Raw genomic sequence first — 18,989 nt, 5'->3', positions numbered from 1 at the left:
TGTTGCTTCCCAGCCTCAGTGATCTTACTATTAATCTAATTGCAGAATTACAAAGCCAGCCATGATGTGGACTACAGTGGTGATAACCAGGGACCTAGTTGCAGGGTCTGACATGTCAATGTAGACCATCAATGAGTAAATTTTGCAAATTTCTGAACTACTCCAGTGAAGGAGATCTTTCAAAATTAGAACCAATCTTCAGCAAAGTCTCTACCAGACCATGAGGACCAATGCGCATTACTGGATATCTGTTTGCCCCTATGCTTTCTGCAATTTTTAGAAGCTGACACGTGCATTTGGGGAATGCCTTAACTCTTAGAGCACTTGGCTGTTCTACTCATAGGCAAATCTTTTTGCATCCAGGTTCAGACCCTGAAGTGCATTCCAAAATCCAATGACTAGATCCTTCTCCAACAGATATGAGGACTTCCTGGGCAAAGACCCAGAAGAACCTTCTGGCATCATGCAGCAATACTGAGAGACCTCTTGCAGGAGTGCTCTTAAGTGCTGCATGGCTTCCTCCCTGTCAGGGCATGGAGTCCTGAACTACAACCTCTTTTTTGACCTGCAAAGGAAATCTAAACAGAGTCCACACAAACTCTATGAACTTATTACTAGATAAATACTTTATGGACTAAAATATTCAATTAACTCCATTCCCAATGCAAGCAGAGGGTAGGGTTCTGTCCACTGAGGTCAATGGAAGGAGGTAATGACGTATAATTGCGTGTGTATAGAGGAGCTTACACCCCTGATTTCACAAGGTTGTGACAGAGGCATACAAATACTCCCGCAAAGGCTGCTTTGAAATGAGTCCAGCTGCTGAATGGCAGGACCTGTGATCTCATAATGGGATCTGTGGGGGCAAAGTCATGAAGAATATAACATGAACATATTTTAACAGGAACTCTGCTGAACACACATGTACTCACATGTGCTCTTAAATTTGAAACTGAATAAGGTAAAAAGTCTTCTGAAATATATCTGGTTATGATTTAAAGATTAGAACTTTTACGTTTTATATATGCAACTATATATATATATCCTTCAAAAAAGGATACTTTGCAAAACTGGACATAGTAACTGATTAATCTGTTTTTATATTTAAAAAGGAAGCTTTTATTTTTCCATAGTATTGACTATCAAAACATTTTCCTATTACTAGGTTTTAAGATGAGATTAAATTCTATAGATATTCTTTTAATGGCAACCACTGGAACAGCTGAGTAAATTCTAGAATAATTACAATTAAAGACATAACTGATTGTCAATTTACTTTAACAGAAATCACTGCTACCATAGCAAGAACTTTTCAGAAGTATACAGTAAATGGATTGTTATATGATGTTACAAATCTTTGTTTAGCATTAAGGCAAAAATCCCATCTCCTGCAGCCATACCATCCATCCTGCTCGGCGAGAAAGGATTAGGGGATTTGTTTACTGGCCACAGAGAAACCTCAAGAATTGGACTTTACACAGAGCATGAGCAACCCCTACACAACCTCAACCAAATCCTGCTACATGCCATCCCGCAATTTCTGTACACCAGAAATGCATCAGTTTCACTGCAACCGTTGTTCTTTCACATCTGCAGAGGAGGGGGCAGGAAATGTTGAAGATAGGCGGTAGCAGGATCCTAAGAGCCAAGAACATAGAAAAGACTGCAGGAGTGGGTGCCAAAAAAAACCAAAACCCAACAGCTGTTTCCTGAGCATTTGGATCACCGATCATTGAAATCAGTGGTGATTTGGGTTTGCACATAAGCCAGGCTTGCTGCCAGTTAACAAAAAAACATCAATCAGGATGGTACTTTTTGGTAGCATGAATGAATAACTATGAAGTGAAGATTTTAGAAGCGTATTTTTTTGGGGGGGCTAAGGAAACAAGCTTGCATTCTCTGACAAATGGGCTAGTTCAAATACAGTGTATACTTCACAATTTAAAAAACAACAAATTATTCAATTTATTATTTTCATGAGCACAAATGGAACAATTCCAATTGATAGTTGACAACTGAAATATCAAAATTTAAAACACTTTTTTGCACCAGATCTTTCACTGGAATAAAGGAAATTTGTTTATCATCACAGCTATTTGTGGATGGGTTTATGTTAATTTTAAAATTAAGGAACATGGCACACAAAATAATCAACCAAGGGAAGTGGGATTCCCCAGGAATCCCCCGGACTTGGGATTTTTTAAAAAGGAAAAAATGGAAAAAGAATAATATATACTATAAGAAAAAAATCCTACAATAGCAGGAGGGTGGAGTAGAAGATTTAATGGGTTTTCTCCCCATCTTTAACTTTTGTGAGACTTATGAAAAATGGTTATAATTCCATAACAACACTTCATCTGTTCTCTTAATGCAAATTTTGTACTAAAAACAAACAAACCTTGGTAGACTGTTGCACAGCCCAGTAACATACAATCTTTGCAGTTACAGATGCTGGATGCTTATTCCCCAGGCATGTTGGGGTTGCGTATTAATGAGTTTGTAGTGCTAACTTTTAAGGAAATTAACTGAAATTAGTGTCTTAAATTATGGTTCTGTTCAGAAGTGTGACTCTACACAAATGGCACCTTTTCATTCAAGAGGAGTTAAGCATTTGTGTTTTCAGAGTCATATATGTTTACTTTAAGTGACAAAAATAAATGACTACTTTTTGCTCCTGCTAGCACTGCGTAGCCTACTTTGCTAAAAGAGTAAGAACTGGATTCTAGTCTCTCTTTTGCACCATGCATAGCTTTGCTCATAATGTTACATCACCTGGCACAAAAACTTATTGAAGGCAATGGAGTTACATAGAAGTCTTTTTACCACAGTTTTGGAAATCAAGCAATGATAAATAGGTCTGTGAATCAGAGATACTTTTCTCCATTAGAAACTCAAGTTTTGGTACTCTATACCAAGGTGATTCCCCTTGGGGTAGACAGAAATAATATAATTCTGTTCATGTCAGTTTACAATTAATTTACAGCTCAGCAACCTTTGTCTCAAATTAAAGAACAAATGCTTTTCAGCAGATAAAAACTGAGTTTTAAACCCATCTATTTTATAAGCATTCATACCATGTTCATTTGTACATATAGGTACTGTAGGTGTTTATTATGTATTTAATCAAAAATACAGTCCATTATTAATTTCCTGATGTGTAAAATGCTACATCTTTATTGGATTACAAAAGAATTTGATACCAAATGTGCAGTAACTTTTTAAATATTCTGCCAATTTACCAATACAATGCCTTCCAGAACACAAATTCTAAGTGGACCATACCCATTTTGTTGCTACATTGAATCTGTAGCTTCTCTCCATTTGATTCTGAAGCTTTGAGAGATTAATTTTAAAAAAAGTGTTGTATTGGAAAGATTTTAGTTAATTGTCAATACATAATTCACAGCATGCTTAAACTCAGCATTTGAATAATTTGGGGTGAAAAAAAAAATCGCTTGGAGGGTTTCTGTCTGGATATTGAAAAGAAAGAAAGATAAGTATGCTGCTTCTGGCTGTGCGGTCCACATTGTAGAGAAAGATTAGTTCCTTTTAGGCCTTTAAAAAAAAAACATAAAAGAGGGGGGATCGTAATATTTTACAACAGGATGCAAGAGAATCTGCAAACAGAGGAAGAGAGCAAGTAAAGCCCAGCAGGTCTGATCTGCCTCCTTCAATCATCGTGATCACAAACCCTATCCATCACATGTCATGTTGGATCACAATACTAAGGGTACATTTTATGGCTTACACTTCCCTGCATTGCACACTAATCTTTGTATAGGACCCCTTATTGTTTTAAGATCAGGGCAGGAAGCTCCACTTTCTTCTTTAAGGTTCACTGGCTCTGTCATTTTCTTGTCACCTGGAGCAGTGTGCTGTTGTGCCATATATCATGAATAGTACTTTTCCAGTTTGGTTTAGCCTTTGTGATAATGAAGGAATCTCCTCTTTCCTAAACCTGTAGGACTATAAGTTATATTGCATACAAGAGTACAGACAAGTCTCAGTTTAAATAGCATTTTAAACAAACTATTTAAAATGGACCCTACATATCTAAAAAAATATACATCTAGAATTTGGCCACCAAAACCCATCAAGCTAGATTTAAAATAATGAAGTTATACAATCTGTGTTTTAGATATTAGATCCTACCTTTTGTTCAACGCTTAAAAACTGTAAAGAATCAAAAACATGCAACATTGACAGTTTGAAGACCCAGTTCTACCTAGGTAGATGTGTTAAGGTTAGTATCGGTTTATCTTGAAAGATGAGAAGCTGACTAGATTAGTAGGCCCAATTTTTGACCCACCTGAAACTTTCCCCCTTTATATCTGTTTTCAGAGTCCATATAACTTCCACTACACATGTGCCCATTTCCCCAAAAAAGAGAGCAATGCTTCAGTGTGCTTTTCAGTTTACTATTTTATGTTCTCTTATTTACTCTACATCTTAGCACTCCAGAACTCTATAATGAATAGCCAGTACCTGTAAACAATGGGGGAATATTTCAGTTAAGAAACAGATTAGTGTTGTAATAATAAGAATACATAGCACTTCAATAGCACTTGTCCATAGATCTCAAAAGCACTTCAAAGTTTAAATATTACTATCCTTGTATTACAGAGGGGGAAACTGAGGCTTACACAGGTTAAGCGAATTTCCCCGAGTCACAACTTGAGCCAGTATCATAATTCCAGAGTTAATATTTTTTGGGAGACAGTTCCTAGACAGCATCTTGTTAAAAATTAGACCTTTATTGTTACTTTACAGATTTATCTTTGGGTTTTCCTCCAGTAATATTTATTATAAAAGAAAATACAGCCCACATCCAATGGCTTAACTAATGCATCCAAGCTGCTGGACTGGATATTATGAACTCACAGATCTATTACATTGTTATGCCTGTGTTCTGAATAAAATACTACTTTGTTTTATTGCATTGTGCATTATTAACAAAGAATTCTTATAAATCTTAACAATAGAATGGTTGACTAAAGAAGGGACTATGCTATGTATAACATGGACTTCCAGAGCACAATCATTCTGATGCTTTTTACATTACATTTATTTTTAAAATAAATGGAACAACTGACTGCAAAATTCACCCTTGTGAACTTTGGGTGCCACTGAAAATACATTTATACTGAATTTAAACAGACATGTTTTCGTTTTTTTAAAATAGATCAACAAATGGCCAACTGCCATGTGCATGTTTGCGTCTTGTAATTCACCTGAGCACAAGATTCTTCTTCAAAACCAAAGATGATAATAACTGGCAGTTAGCAAGAGAAATTATTTGCTTTTTATTCGGGCTATCGATTAATTGCAGTAAACTCACACGATTAAGTCAAAAAATTAATCGTGATTAACTGTACTGTTAAACACTAGAATACCAATTGAAATTTATTAAATATTTTTGGATGTTTTTCTAGATTTTCAAATATATTGATTTCAATTACAACACAGAATACAAAGTGTAGAGTGCTCCCTTTATTTTTATTACAAATATTTGCACTGTAAAAATGAAAAACAAAAGAAATCGTATTTTTCAATTCACCTCATACAAGTACCATAGTGCAATCTCTTTATCGTGAAAGTGCAACTTACAAATGTAGATTTTTTTTTGTTACACAACTGCATTCAAAAACAAAACAATGTAAAACTTTAGAGCCTACAAGTCCACTCAGTCCTACTTCTTGTTCAGACAATCACAAAGAGAAATAAGTTAGTTTACGTTTACGGGAGATAATGCTATCCGCTTCTTATTTACAATGTTACCTGAAAGTGAGAACAGGCATTTGCATGGCAGTTTTGTAGCTGGCATTGTAGGGTATTTACATGCCAGATATGCTAAATATTTGGAAGCTTCTTCATGCTCCCACCACCATTCCAGAGGACATGCTTCCATGCTGACAACGCTCGTTAAAAAAATAATGCATTAATTAAATTTATGACTGAACTCCTTTGGGGAGAATTGTATGTCTCCTGTTATGTTTTACCTGCATTCTGCCATATATTTCATGTTATAGCAGTCTCAAATGATGACCCAGCACATGTTGTTCATTTTAAGAACACTTTCACTGTAGATTTGACAAAATACCAATGTGAAATTTCTAAAGATAGCTACAGCACTCGATCCAAGTTTGAAGTGCCTTTCAAAATCTGACAGAGACCAAGTATGGAGCATGCTTTCAGAAGTCTTAAAAGCGCAACACTCTGATGCTGAAACTACAAAACCCGAACCACCAAAAAGGAAAATCAACCTTCTGCTGGTGGCCTCTGACTCAGATGATGAAAATGAACATGTGTTGGTCCACACTGCTTTGGATCATTATCTAGCAGAACCTGTCATCAGCATGGATGCATGTCCTCTGGAAAAGTGGTTGAAGCATGAAGGGACATATGAATCTTTATTGTATCTGGCACGTAAATATCTTGCGACGCTGGCTATAGCAGTGCCTTATGAATGCCCGTTCTCACTTTCAGATGACATTGTAAATAAGAAGTGGGCAGCATTATCTTCTGCAAATGTAAACAAACTTGTTTGTCTGAGCAATTGGCTGAACACAAAGTAGGACTGAATGGACCTTCTAGGTTCTGAAGTTTTACATTATTTTATTTTTGAATGCAGCTATTTTTTGTACATAATTCTACATTTGTAAGTTCAACTTTCATGATAAAGAGATTGCACTACAGTACTTGTATTAGGTGAATGAAAAATACTATTTCTTTTGTTTTTTACAATGCAAATATTTGTAATAAAATATAAATATAAAGTGAACACCGTACACTTTGTATTCTGTATTCTAATTGAAATCAATATATTTGAAAATGTAGAAAACATCCAAAATATTTAAATAAATGGTATTATTATTAACAGTGCGATTATTCGCATGATTAATTGCGATTAATTTTTTTAATCACTTGACAGCCCTACTTTTTATCCCACAGGAGACTATTTGTTTATTTCAACATTTCTATAATTGAGAACAGCTCCTCAAATTGGTGTGGGAAAAAGGTAAAAATACAGATTCTGATTTCTGAAAACAAAAAATGTACAGTAGAACCTCAGAGTTACAAACACCAGTTTTGAACTGACCAGTCAACCACACACCTGAACCAGAAGTACACAATCAGGTAGCAGCAGGAAAAAACAAAACACAAGACAGTCCTGTGTTAAATGTAAAAAAAATTACTAAATACTACTAAAAAAATAAAGGTAAAGTTTAATTTTGTTTCGATAAGGTGAGGAAACTTTCTATGCTTGTTTCATTTAAATTAAGATGGTTAAAAGCAGAATTTTTTTCTGCATAGTAAAATTTAAAAGTTGTATTCAGTCAATGTTCAGTTGTAAACTTTTGAAAGAAGAACCATAATGTTTTTTACAGAGTTACAAACATTTCAGAGTTACGAACAACCTCCATTCCTGAGGTGTTCGTAACTCTGAGGTTCTACTGTATCCTGCACCCAGTTAGATCAGATATGATGTATTATTTACAAAATCATATGAAAGCCCTCAACAAGTAAGAATGAAAGGAGGATATAAGAAACCAGTCAACTTCTATTTTTTCCCTCTGAACCTAAAGAAGAGAAAAGTCAGTTGACCTGTAATGAAAACTTTTGCTATTGATCCTGGAGAATGCTCATAAAACCAGTTAACGCTGAAAACACCATTAAGAGGAAAATGAGAGAGATGCTGATGTTTCCATTAAAGTTTTATTTAAACTAGCATTTGTTAATTTCAATATTGAATTATGCTTTAACAATTATTCATGAAATTTTCCGTACTTGTAGCTTCATTTATAGAAAAATATGCTTATTTGAAACATCTGTTGAATTTTCACATTCTTTTCAAATCAAGTTTAGTTTGTTGCCTTACATCAAGGAATTATTCTGAAAGTTTAACTCAAGACCCAGGAGAATACACTAACATGTAACGTGGCAAAAACCCCTTTAGTGAAACGGGGTCTGATTCAAAACCCAAGGAAGTCAACAAGATCCTTTCCCTACTTCAGTGAAATCTGGATTAGGCCCAGATTTACCAGGTTGCCTTCTGACACCTTGAAAATCCAAATGGCAACCGGCTTTTCCACCATTTAATTCAACTGCTGTCAAATAATATGTAGGACAGAGACTCAGTATTTTCATAATCATCATGTTCCAGGAGGAGAAATAGGTGTCAGAACCAGACAGACAATGCCATCCAAATGCATTTATGTACAATGTTAATATGACTCAATAGTGAGTGCAAAGTCAGTAGCAGACCTTAGCTACATGCTTTATCATTAGGGAGAGTAACAAGAGCTGAACTTTCCGTCCCCATATTCTGAAAGGGAATAGTACAGTATGGGATGAAACAAAGGGAAAAGTTAGAGTAATGTAACTGAATTTAAAAGGTATGAAAGACATGAGAAAAGTCATAAAGTCAGAACAAATCTGAAACAGAGGTAATATATGAACAAGAAAAGGTTTTAAAGCAAGAACCAAGAATCTGCTCATAACATTTCATTAATAGATGACTATCAATTTAAAAAGGGGATTTCTGCGAACCTCTGTCAGTCGAGATACAGAATACTATGAAAAGTGGGAGAATTTCCTCCAAAAACGTGGTGAGGCGACTGTACTTTTTCTTCTGCAAAAGATCATCTCTACAAATGACCAAATAACTATAGATCTACTTAGCAAAAGGATCAAACTTTTTTTCATTTACAGGCCTTACTGGAGACCAGACTGTCTATGGAGAAATGGAATTCCGCCTCCCACCCCCATCCCAAAAAAGCGTTAAAAGTGAATTCAGTGCTTGAGAGAGAAACCAGACTGAAAGGCACTGAAGTCCTTTATTTAATCCACACAACTGGTAGCACAGGATCCATAAACCCAGGGTGTGCCATTGTCATGTTTTGAAGAGACTGCCTATAGAGGAGTGTAGATACTGTAGGTGACGTCAGACCCCCTTGGTCCTTCTTTGCTCAGACTGGCAATGACTGCAACTGTGGTGAGTAGTTTTTATGATGTGGACATGTGCACTAGGAACTGGGCAGCGATTGCCAAATTGGTTCATGTAGGACAGAGTGGCAGACAGTAACAACCTCCTGTCAGTACTGACCTGGAAGGGATTTGGCTTAGACTTATTCTACTTGAATTCAAGAATAATGCTTCTATACATTTGTAATGCACAAACTATTAGATGAACTGTCTTTTGAATTCAAAATTTCAATGCAAACTCAGACTTACTTTTCCTGTCAGGACAGAGGGAAATTCTGTGTCAAACTTGTTGCTCAAGCCAAACCTGGAAGACAAAAGAGACAACAAAATATATTCCATCCAACTTATTTGTTTCCCTTTTAAAAATATGTTATGCAACACTTGATTTGGTGTTTAAGGAAAAAAAGAATGAGAGTAGAATGTTTTCCCATATTTTTGTTTGTACTATTAACATATTATGCAAGATTTCATGAATTTAAAAAGTGTTTTTACAACTAAAATGCTTTTACAGAAAAAAAATTGTGACTAGAAATGTAGCTTGTCGCCTTCTTGAAGCAAGTAATTTTTAAACAGATAGCCAGACAAAGAATTCTCAGAAAATAGCAGTAATCCAAATTTAAATCTGAGATTCTTAAAAAAAAATACTATTTATGTTAGACTCCAATTCCAATTTGAAGAGGTCCAATTAATCATTTTATACAAGTTATTAGTTTGTGCCTGTTCATGTCACTAATTCACATATAGCAGATATATCTAGCAATAAATAAATAATAAAAACTAGTTTGTCTTCCCTATACAAAACCAGTAGCCTAATATTTAAGAATAGTTATATTAAGTTGAAGCAAATTCACACATGCAATACCTATGAAAACTCATGCATACCATAGATTTTAAGAAATATGAATTTTAAGCAAAATAAATTTTACATTCATCAACAAGAGTGGCTGGATTTCTATCAGCAAAGTATTCATGTAAAGTTTAAACATTGCTCAACAATAGGCAGTGAAACCTAAAGGGAGCCAGGTATCTTGCAGAGCTTAGTAGCTCTGCAAGGGAATTGGAGATAGGAGTAGCTCCTGATCCTACACAAACTGAAAATTTTAATCAGTTTAGTAAGTAAATTGGCTTGTAGATTGCCAGGTTCTTGCTTAAACATGTCACTTGGTGAGGTGTAAGCTGCTTTCTTTTTACAAGTATAAAGCTAAGAAGTTAAATAGGTTCAGAGGCTAATCCTGCCACTCAGCAAGCACCCTGTGGCTTTGTTATGATTGCTGGGTTCTTCTCCTGTGAAGCTCTATCCTTCACAGTTCTACAGGGCACTGAAATATACAGGTAGCCCATGGCCTCACTGAGCTACAAACTTTTATACTTGAAGAAACAAAGCTGTTTACTGTGCACTGAGTTTAGTGCTTCACTACAAACCCTGCTAAATTATCTTACCTGGTTACTTCCAACCCTTTCCTTTTAATCATAATATTCTTTTGATGCATTTTGTAGTTATATTTCTTGTAGCAATCTAAGTTTTTTTGGGGGAGTGGGAGAATATGCATAACAAGCCTCCAAAATCAAAGATTAAGATAAATCACAAGTTCTCTCCCCTCAAAGTTACGTCACTCATCTATGCAAATGCCAATATTGCTGACCACCACACATGTCCACTACCATTCTGCATACCATAATACCACAGACACTCAAACCTGACAATTTAACACAGTGATACTCAGAGTGAGGCCTGTGAGCTGCAAGTGGCTCTTTAGTGTGTCTCTTGTGACCCTTTGCAGTACATTATTAAAACACTGTGTGATTTAATTATTAACCAATTTAAGTTAACAACCAGTCAGGATGCTTTTACTATGTTATTAACCAATTAAGTTAGGCTGTGAGAATTATTTATAATTCACATTACTCTTGGGTAATGTTGATCACTAATTTGGCTCCTGAACCACTCAGGTCTTAGTATCACTGATTCAACTCATGAAATCAGCAATGTAGATTAGTGCATAATTAACTCTAAAAAAAAGTGAAGCATAACAAAGAAAACTGGTGCAGTCTCAGAAAAACTCTATAACTAAGCTCATTACAATGTTTGTGAACAGTACTAGTGAAGTCTTATAAAGCATTCCAATAGCTAATTTAATAGTCAGAGACATGGTGCTAGTAGTCTATTAAAAGCAGTACCTGCATAAACTATGCAATAAAAAAAATTAGATATACATAAAAGTATACCTGAGGTTGCACCTCAAATGCACACCTGATGCTATGCTTAAATAAAACTAGGTGGTCATTTAGTTTCATTTAAGGGGTGTCAATAAGACATTCAAATGCAAACTTAAATTCTAGAAGTCAGCTGGTTAAGCAGCTGAAGTGTCGTGTGGTTACTCCATAAGTCTGCTCAATGGTCCAACTTTTACAGAAGTGTTTTTGTCCTTTTTGTCTTTCTTCCTCAAGTATCTGCACTTTTTTATTTCTTATATAGTATAAACATTAGCGTACCACTTCTCATTTAGTGTATTAATAGTTCTTATGCACAGCAATAGAAACCCAAGACTACAGTTTGTAAAAGACAAATTTCAGAATCATGGTGCTAAAGAAACATTATAAATCTAGTAACAGAAAGCAGAAGTACTACAAGTCAAAAGCAGAAATTTCTCATTAATATTTATAAAGAGTTAATTTCAATTAATCTTCACTGTAAACGCTAATTCTTAAATTAAACTCATGTTTGTTTTGGATTACCTTTAAGCATTTAGGCAAACACAAAGGTTACTAAACTTTATCATGTTTCCACTTTCGGCAAATGTAATTTGACATGCCAGAATCCATTTTCAGTGTGTCTTCTTATTTAATACTACAAAAACTACAAGAGTAGTAAGATAGTCTTTATTTAATCTTAAGGAAAAAAATTAGGTGTACAAATATATTGCATAACCATTGGCAACTAAAAAAAGTCTGTTCTTGAGCATCTACTATGAGATTTCCCAACTATTAGCAATGATGGGATCTAATCAGTTTATAAAATCTGAGCAATAAAATAAGACAATATAATTGTATTTAGATACCCCATTTTGAAAATTGAGGCACTTGATATAATTCTGGAGATAATCACTGATTTATGCCCCTTTAAAATTCCTTCAGCACAAACAACCCCACCAATGGAGAAAAATAGATTAGTACTTTTCAATTACATTTGGTAAGAATGACAAGTGCTTTTCTAGAAGAGTACCATATATTTTACTGAGTGGACTTTGAAGGCATAATTGTAGCACACCTTCAATCACCACTACTGTATCAGTCCCAAAAACATTCCCCCCAATTTCAAATAAAAATTTTAATGTATAACACACCAAAGAAAGCTCAACTGTTTACAACCAGATTCTCTTAGTCATTTTTACAGATGAGATGTCTGAGACCTTGTCTACTTTGGGAAGAAAACTATGCTAAATACAAGTAAGTTTAGACAGCAGTTGCTTGCAGTGTTCTAGCATACTTTTACTGCTGTGTGCCTAGAGGTTCCCTCTAAGAACCATGCTTCATGTTCTAAAACGTAGCTCTCAGATAACCAAAATCCCCACTCACAGCAGCCAGGGAAGCCATTCAACAAGCCTACTAGCAACAATAATTTCTGAGCCCTGAATTCAGATCCACAGATTGCAAGGCCAGAAGAGACCACTGTGTTCACCTAGTCTGACCTATTCTATAATAGAGGCCATGGAATTTCCCCAAATGAAATTCCTAGAGCAGTTTTAGAAAAACATCCAATCTTGATTTAAAAATTGTCAGTGATGGAAAATCCATCATGACCCTTAGCAAATTATTCCAATGGTTAATTACTCTCAGTGTCAAAAATGTATGGCTTATTTCAAGTCTGAATTTGACTAGCTTCAACTTCCAGTCATTGGATTGTGTACCTTTCTCTGATAGTCTGAAGAGTTTATTATTAAATATTTGTTTCCCATTTAGATACTTACAAACTGTAATCTAGTCACCCCTTAATACTCTCTTTGTTAAGTGGTTTGCGGTCTCTGAGTCCACCACTAGAAGGCAGGCTTTCTAGGACATACGTGTGAATTATAACATAGAATCATAGACACGTCAGGCTGGAAGGGACCTCAAAAAGTCATCCAGTCCATCCCCTTGCCCTAAGGCAGGACCAAATAAACCTAGACCATCCCCTCACATGTTTGTCCAACCTGTTCTTAAAAACTTCCAATGACAGGGTTTCCACAATGTCCCTTGGCAGCCTATTCCAGAGCTTAAATACACTTATAGTTAGAAAGTTCTTCCTCATATCTACCCTAAACTCCCTTGCTGCAGATTAAGCACGTTACTTCTTGTCCTACCTTCAGTGGAGGTAGAGAAAACCCGATCACTGTCTCTTCATAACAGTCCTGAACATATTTGAATACTGTTATCAGTATTCCCCTTAGTCTTCTTTTTACATGACTAAACATGCCCAGTTTTTTTAATCTTTCCTCAATAGGTCAGGTTTTCTAAACCTTTTATCCAGTTTGTTGCGGTGCTCTGGACCCTCTCCAATTTGTCCCCATCTTCCTTAAAGTGTGGCACCCAGAACTGGACACAGGACTCCAGCTGAGGCCTTACCAGTGACAAGAAGATGGGACAATTACCTCCAGTGTCTTAATTATAAAAATCCTGTTAATACACCCCAGAATGATATTAGTCTTCTCTGCAATTGCATCACATTGACTCATATTCAATTTGTGATCCTACTATAACCCCAAATGCTTTTCAACAGTACCACCACCTAGCCAGTTATTCCCCATTTTATAGTTGTGAATTTGATTTTTCCTTCCTAAGTGAAGTACTTGGCATTTGTCTTTATTGAATTTCTTCTTGATTTCAGACCAACTCTCTAATTTGTCAAGGTCAGTTTGAATTCTAATCCTATCCTCCAAAATGCCTGCAACCCCTCCCAGCTTGGTGCCATCCACAAATTTTACAGGCAGACTCACCACTCCATTGTCCAAGTCATTAACGAAAATATTGACTAATACCAGACCCCAGACTGAACCCTACAGGGCCCCCTAGATACACCCTCCCAATTTGACAGAAAACCACTGATATTTTATAACTGCTCTCTGAATATGGTCTTTCAACTAGTTGTGTACTCACCTTATAGTAATTGCATCTAAACCACATTTCCCTAGTTTGCTTATGAGTGTGTGTGACTACGTCACTTGTGTGGGACTACGTCAAAAACCTGTACATAGATAAGCTTGGTAGAATTTGATTTTTTTAAATAATTTTACAGATAATAGTGTTTATTTGTAATCATTTTTTCAATTTTTATGGATTTAAATCTTCACAGTTGTACATGTCAAAATATACAAAGTAAATATCCTTAAATCAAATCCTTAAGTTCTCAAGCAACATTTTGCTTATTTTGCCTGTCTGATAATCAAAATTTCAATTATGGAAATATTTTTTGTTGGTTTGTGTATGTACAGTGAAATTGATGTTCACTGATATTTACCGGTAAAAAATCTAATTCTTCTAAGCCTCAGTATAGATGGGCATATGTCATAAGAAGGCTGAGTACTTGTCCAAGTTCACAAAATGAGTTGATCATCCCAGAGGAGGAAGAATCGAAACACAACAATAAGTGAAGAGGCTGTCAGCTTCAAGAGATGGAGTCTTGAGTAACGAGCAAACCATAAACTAGTTAAGAGAGGCCTGTGCAAGGAGACTGGTAATCAACTGTATTAGTGGCTCTAGCACTTCCTCATTGGCTTTCTCCAGTCACAGCAGACACAGATCATAGTTATCCCCTACCAACTCTAAAAATAGCAAGTGAAGCAAAGTAGTTTTTGCCAGATGAAACTAAGTATTTGTCCTACAAGTCATTTAAATGAAAATTTTAGTAGGTGGCCACTAACTCTGTGTTGTTCTGTAGGTGTGCAACTTGACACACATGGGGTCTGATATGCAAAATTAATGAGCATTCACAACTGCTACTGAAATCAGTGGGAGCTGTGGATGCTTAGCATCTCTGATAGAAAGGTATTAGCATAGATTTGGTAGACAGGAGATCCTGAATTCTAATTCTGCCTCTGCCACTGATTCAATGTGTGGCCTCAGATAAGTTTTCACCATCTGTAAAATGGGGAGAATTCTATGAATCTTGCTGACAGATGTGGAGATAGATTCTGCAGCGATGAGTGGTCCAGTAAAGGCCACGAGGGAATAGTTAATTTTGTATTTGGTATAGGGTTTCAATGGTATGCAGTAAACAAGGCAAAGATCACACATTGAATGCTGAGGATAAAAAGATACCGAACAGCTGCCCCATTCCCTGATCACCATCCATCCTGTACACTATATTCAGGGGTCTTGTGGAAAAACTAGTATACAATGCCATTGAAGATCATACCATAATGCATATGCAAAAGGGGCAGAATTAAGGTAGCATAGGCATTTCCTATCTTTTAAAACTGAAAGTGTTAGGCAACCTAAACATACAGGTTGCAACTAGCACCCACTATAATATCAGTTGAAGAACATGATGTCTATCTAGCCCTTAAAATGCACAGGCAAAAGGTTAGCAGAAGAATCAGTACAAATAGCAAAAAAACTTGATAAAAAAAGGCCTTGGTGGAATCCGGAGATCCATATTTAGTATTGTAGCATATTGCAGGCCACCTTAAAGTGCTTCACTAGGATCACCATGGTGCTAAAGTTTTATGCCCAATATTTAACAAGTTTCTTGAGCCTATTAACCCTGAAGTAATTACATTCAGGGAAACTGGACCTGAAGGTTAAATGGGAATAAGAACAATTATCTTCTGCCCATTGCAAGTGGTAGATAATGCCAAGATTCCAAAGTGGCTGGCAACCCGTCAAGATACGTTATATAAGTAGTACCAGGATCATACATAATAACCATCCATGAGGGGCAGTTCTAAAGGAAGAACAGAAGACATCAAAATAAAACCCAAGGAGTAGAATGAGTCTCTGTGTCTTCCTACGATTTTTTACTGACTAGGTGAGCTTGTATTACTTCTGTCAGAACAGGAATTCTATTAGGAGCACTCTAGGCATCTTCAAGAGACAAACAAGCCTCCTGGTGACCTATCCAACAGGCCACTTCTGAAAGGTATTGTTTCCAACAGAAGAAGTGGCTTTAAGATCACAAAGTGACTAAAGTTCAGAGATGGCATGTACTGACAGAGTCCATTAAGAGGCACAATAGTTCTCATTTGCCAGGGGGTCAGCATCACCTACTCTGACCTTCTAGAGGCTATTTGAGTTTTATTAATTGACTGTGCTTATTAACCGGTTGTATTAGTTTGAGGTGACTTAAGATGTAAGAGTGACCTGTATCACATGACTGGGACTAGGAAATAAAGACCACTATACCAGCACTTCTATTTGTCATACCTTTCTTATTCAAAGAGGTTCGGAGGGAGGATGAGAATACCAATAATAAGATCATGCAGTTATATAGGCCAAATACACAACTTGATAATAATGAATCATTTAACATATTGCTTTCTTTTACCCCTGATTTAGACATCACTAGTTGGCAGATTTCTTGTAGGTATCACACTAGAGCTGGGTTGTGAGAAGGGAACTGAATGAGAAGCAGATCTAAGGATCAGTGAAGGCACTGATGCAATACAGGCATTAGGGAAGAGAGCACAAAGACAGTTGTGGGAGAAGTAAACAAATGTGTGATTGAGGCTAATTTTTATCTAAAACATGCTTTAAATACTAACTGCATAATTAGTAAGACATGTGCCTACCATTCCAATCACTTTGCTGCTGTGTTACATCCCTTTTATCGCCACCCTTTGTCCTTTTTAGGCTGTATGCTATTTGGGGCAGGAACTTTGTATTTTTGTGTTTTGAAAGCTCCCAGTACACCACAAAAATATAAATAAAAGAATGCCTTGGAGAATGTCATCATAGAGGGGATCTCCATCAGCACAAGCAGAAATTCTGTGGTGCCATGGGACAACCTGTACATAAATATTAGCTCAAACCAAACCAGATTTGGGGATTTACAGATAGACACAGTATCAAACAGGGCTTTGGAGCTGTGCTCTGTCTTTGATCCAGCTCCAGGCAAAAACCTGCAGCTCTGCTGCTCCGCAGACTCTGCTCCGAAGCCCTGGTATCAAATCTAGTTTTGGTTCTATCAGGATGCAAGATCCTCTTATTTCCCATGCCTTTGATTCAAACCATTAGATCACACCACAGAGAGAAATACATTGTCTTTTAACAGTTCGAACGCAAGCACAAAATGAAACATGGTTTATGAAGTTCTACAATACACAAATGTGAAATACTAATAATTCCCCATCCCAATTAGTGTGTAAAATAAATTATAATTTGTACACAGCCTTATGTTCAATTTCTTCACTGGCAAGAAGTGGCCTATTTTTAAACAGTTGACATAACAGTGGGTTATGCTGCTTGATCATTCTATGTATTATGATACTATAAAATACTGGCAAAATTCCTGGATTTATTTAATTTTGCTTCAGATCTTCTAATTATAAAACTTCTGAACTGCCCATGCTAAAAATAGTAAAAATCAAACTCAGTAACTCAAATTTTTAAAATGTACAATACAACATAGCCATATGTCCCCTCTCTGCAGTACAGTGTGGGGACCCAATGGCTGAGTTGAGCCCAAGAAGGAATATAGTAAAATTGTGGGGCTAGACACTTAAATCATCCATTGATTCTGTTGTCTTGTAGTCTTTAAAAGTTAACCCAGGCAGGAAATATTTTCCATCTCGAGCAATGAAACTAAGGTATTAAGTGCTTGTTAGCTATTTTTTCTGCAGACAATAGATAAGTGAATTTCACGTGTCCAGACAGGGGTTTTTGGTTGGCCCGAGTTGCTGGAAAATAGGATATTTCCCAGCCTAAGGCAAAGCATACAAAAAAGAAATAAAGATGTAAGGCAGCCAGGCCATAGTCACAAAGCCCTTAGGCAGGGAGCTACTTTTGTGGCATTATTCGTGGTACTGTTGACAGAGCAGCCTGAAGCCAAGAACTCTTCCTGATCACCTCCACCCACAGCGGCAGCGGCAGCATCCTCACCAGCACCGATCCGACGGCCCGGCAAGGCAGCCAGCCAGGACTCTGAGCGGTGCAGCTCCCCTCCCCCCGTCGCGGGGGGTTCCTGCCCACGCTCCCTCAGGCCCCCCTCCACCTGCCCCCCGCCCCTCACTCGCCCCCGCCCCCATAAGCCCCTACGCCTTACACGGTGATGTGCCCGGCGCCCCGTACCGCCACAGGGTCTGGCGCGTCTCGGGGCCGGGGCAGCTCCTGGCTCCTCACCACCGGCTCGGACTCCTCCTCCTCCTCCTCCTCCAGCTCATAGATAGTGTCGAAGTCTGCCATATTGGGGAGCAGTACGCTCATCTCCCCCCGCCCCCACCGAAACGCCCAGTGCGCGTGCGCACTGACCCGAGGGGGGGCGGGGCTCGAGCCTCTCGTGGAGGGTGATAGGGAAGCCGTGGCGGGCGCATGCGCGTCCGGATCGGCTGGGTCCCAGTCCTGAGTCCCTCCATCTCCCCCGTTTCTCAGCAAAGCAGGGTGGGGGCAGCCGCCGCCGCCCAGGGCCCTGTCAGGTCATGGCAGCCAAGGTCCCGCCGCCTGTGTGTGAAGGGGAGGGGGCTGCCCGCCGTGGCCAAGGTGAGGGCGGCTGTGGGGTGTGAGATCCCGGCTCCCTCGGGCGGGCGGGCGGGCGGGCGCACAGCAGCCCCGCGAGAGCCCCGGCCGCTGCCAGGCGGGCTCAGCCGTCGCCCGCGCCCGCTGCTTCAGAAAGCAGCGAGCCCTCCGGGCCTCTGGCGGGGAGCCCCGTGCCCTGGGGCAGCGGCGCAGCGCGGCACCCCGCGGTTCTGAGCGGCTGCCCGGGGCTGGCAGCATCCAGCAGCGGCAGCTCCTTGGGCAAGGAAGTGCCACCGGCGCTTAGAAACTCCTCCTGCCCTGCCAGGTGTGTGTGCCCCTTGCCGTACCAGTGACAGCTA

At 38.1% G+C, this 18,989-nt stretch overlaps 1 protein-coding gene across 1 annotated transcript in view; it reads right to left on the bottom strand.

Moving 5' to 3' along the window:
- Positions 1 to 18,415, bottom strand: part of CHIC1 (cysteine rich hydrophobic domain 1) — a 29,810-nt gene extending 11,395 nt beyond the window's left edge. The window contains exons 1-2 of the mRNA XM_073361078.1: positions 18,221 to 18,415; positions 9,235 to 9,289 (exon numbers count right to left, since the gene is read on the bottom strand). Coding sequence (XP_073217179.1) covers positions 9,235 to 9,289; positions 18,221 to 18,381 — 216 coding nt within the window. The 5' untranslated portion in view covers positions 18,382 to 18,415. The remainder of the gene's footprint in view (positions 1 to 9,234; positions 9,290 to 18,220) is intronic.
- Positions 18,416 to 18,989: the final 574 nt, after the last annotated feature.

Source organism: Lepidochelys kempii, chromosome 9 (assembly GCF_965140265.1).
Source record: "Lepidochelys kempii isolate rLepKem1 chromosome 9, rLepKem1.hap2, whole genome shotgun sequence".
In the NCBI taxonomy this organism is placed as follows: domain Eukaryota; kingdom Metazoa; phylum Chordata; order Testudines; family Cheloniidae; genus Lepidochelys; species Lepidochelys kempii.
The sequence above is the reverse complement of the archived record's forward strand: the minus strand, read 5'-3'. Positions and strand labels throughout refer to the sequence as shown.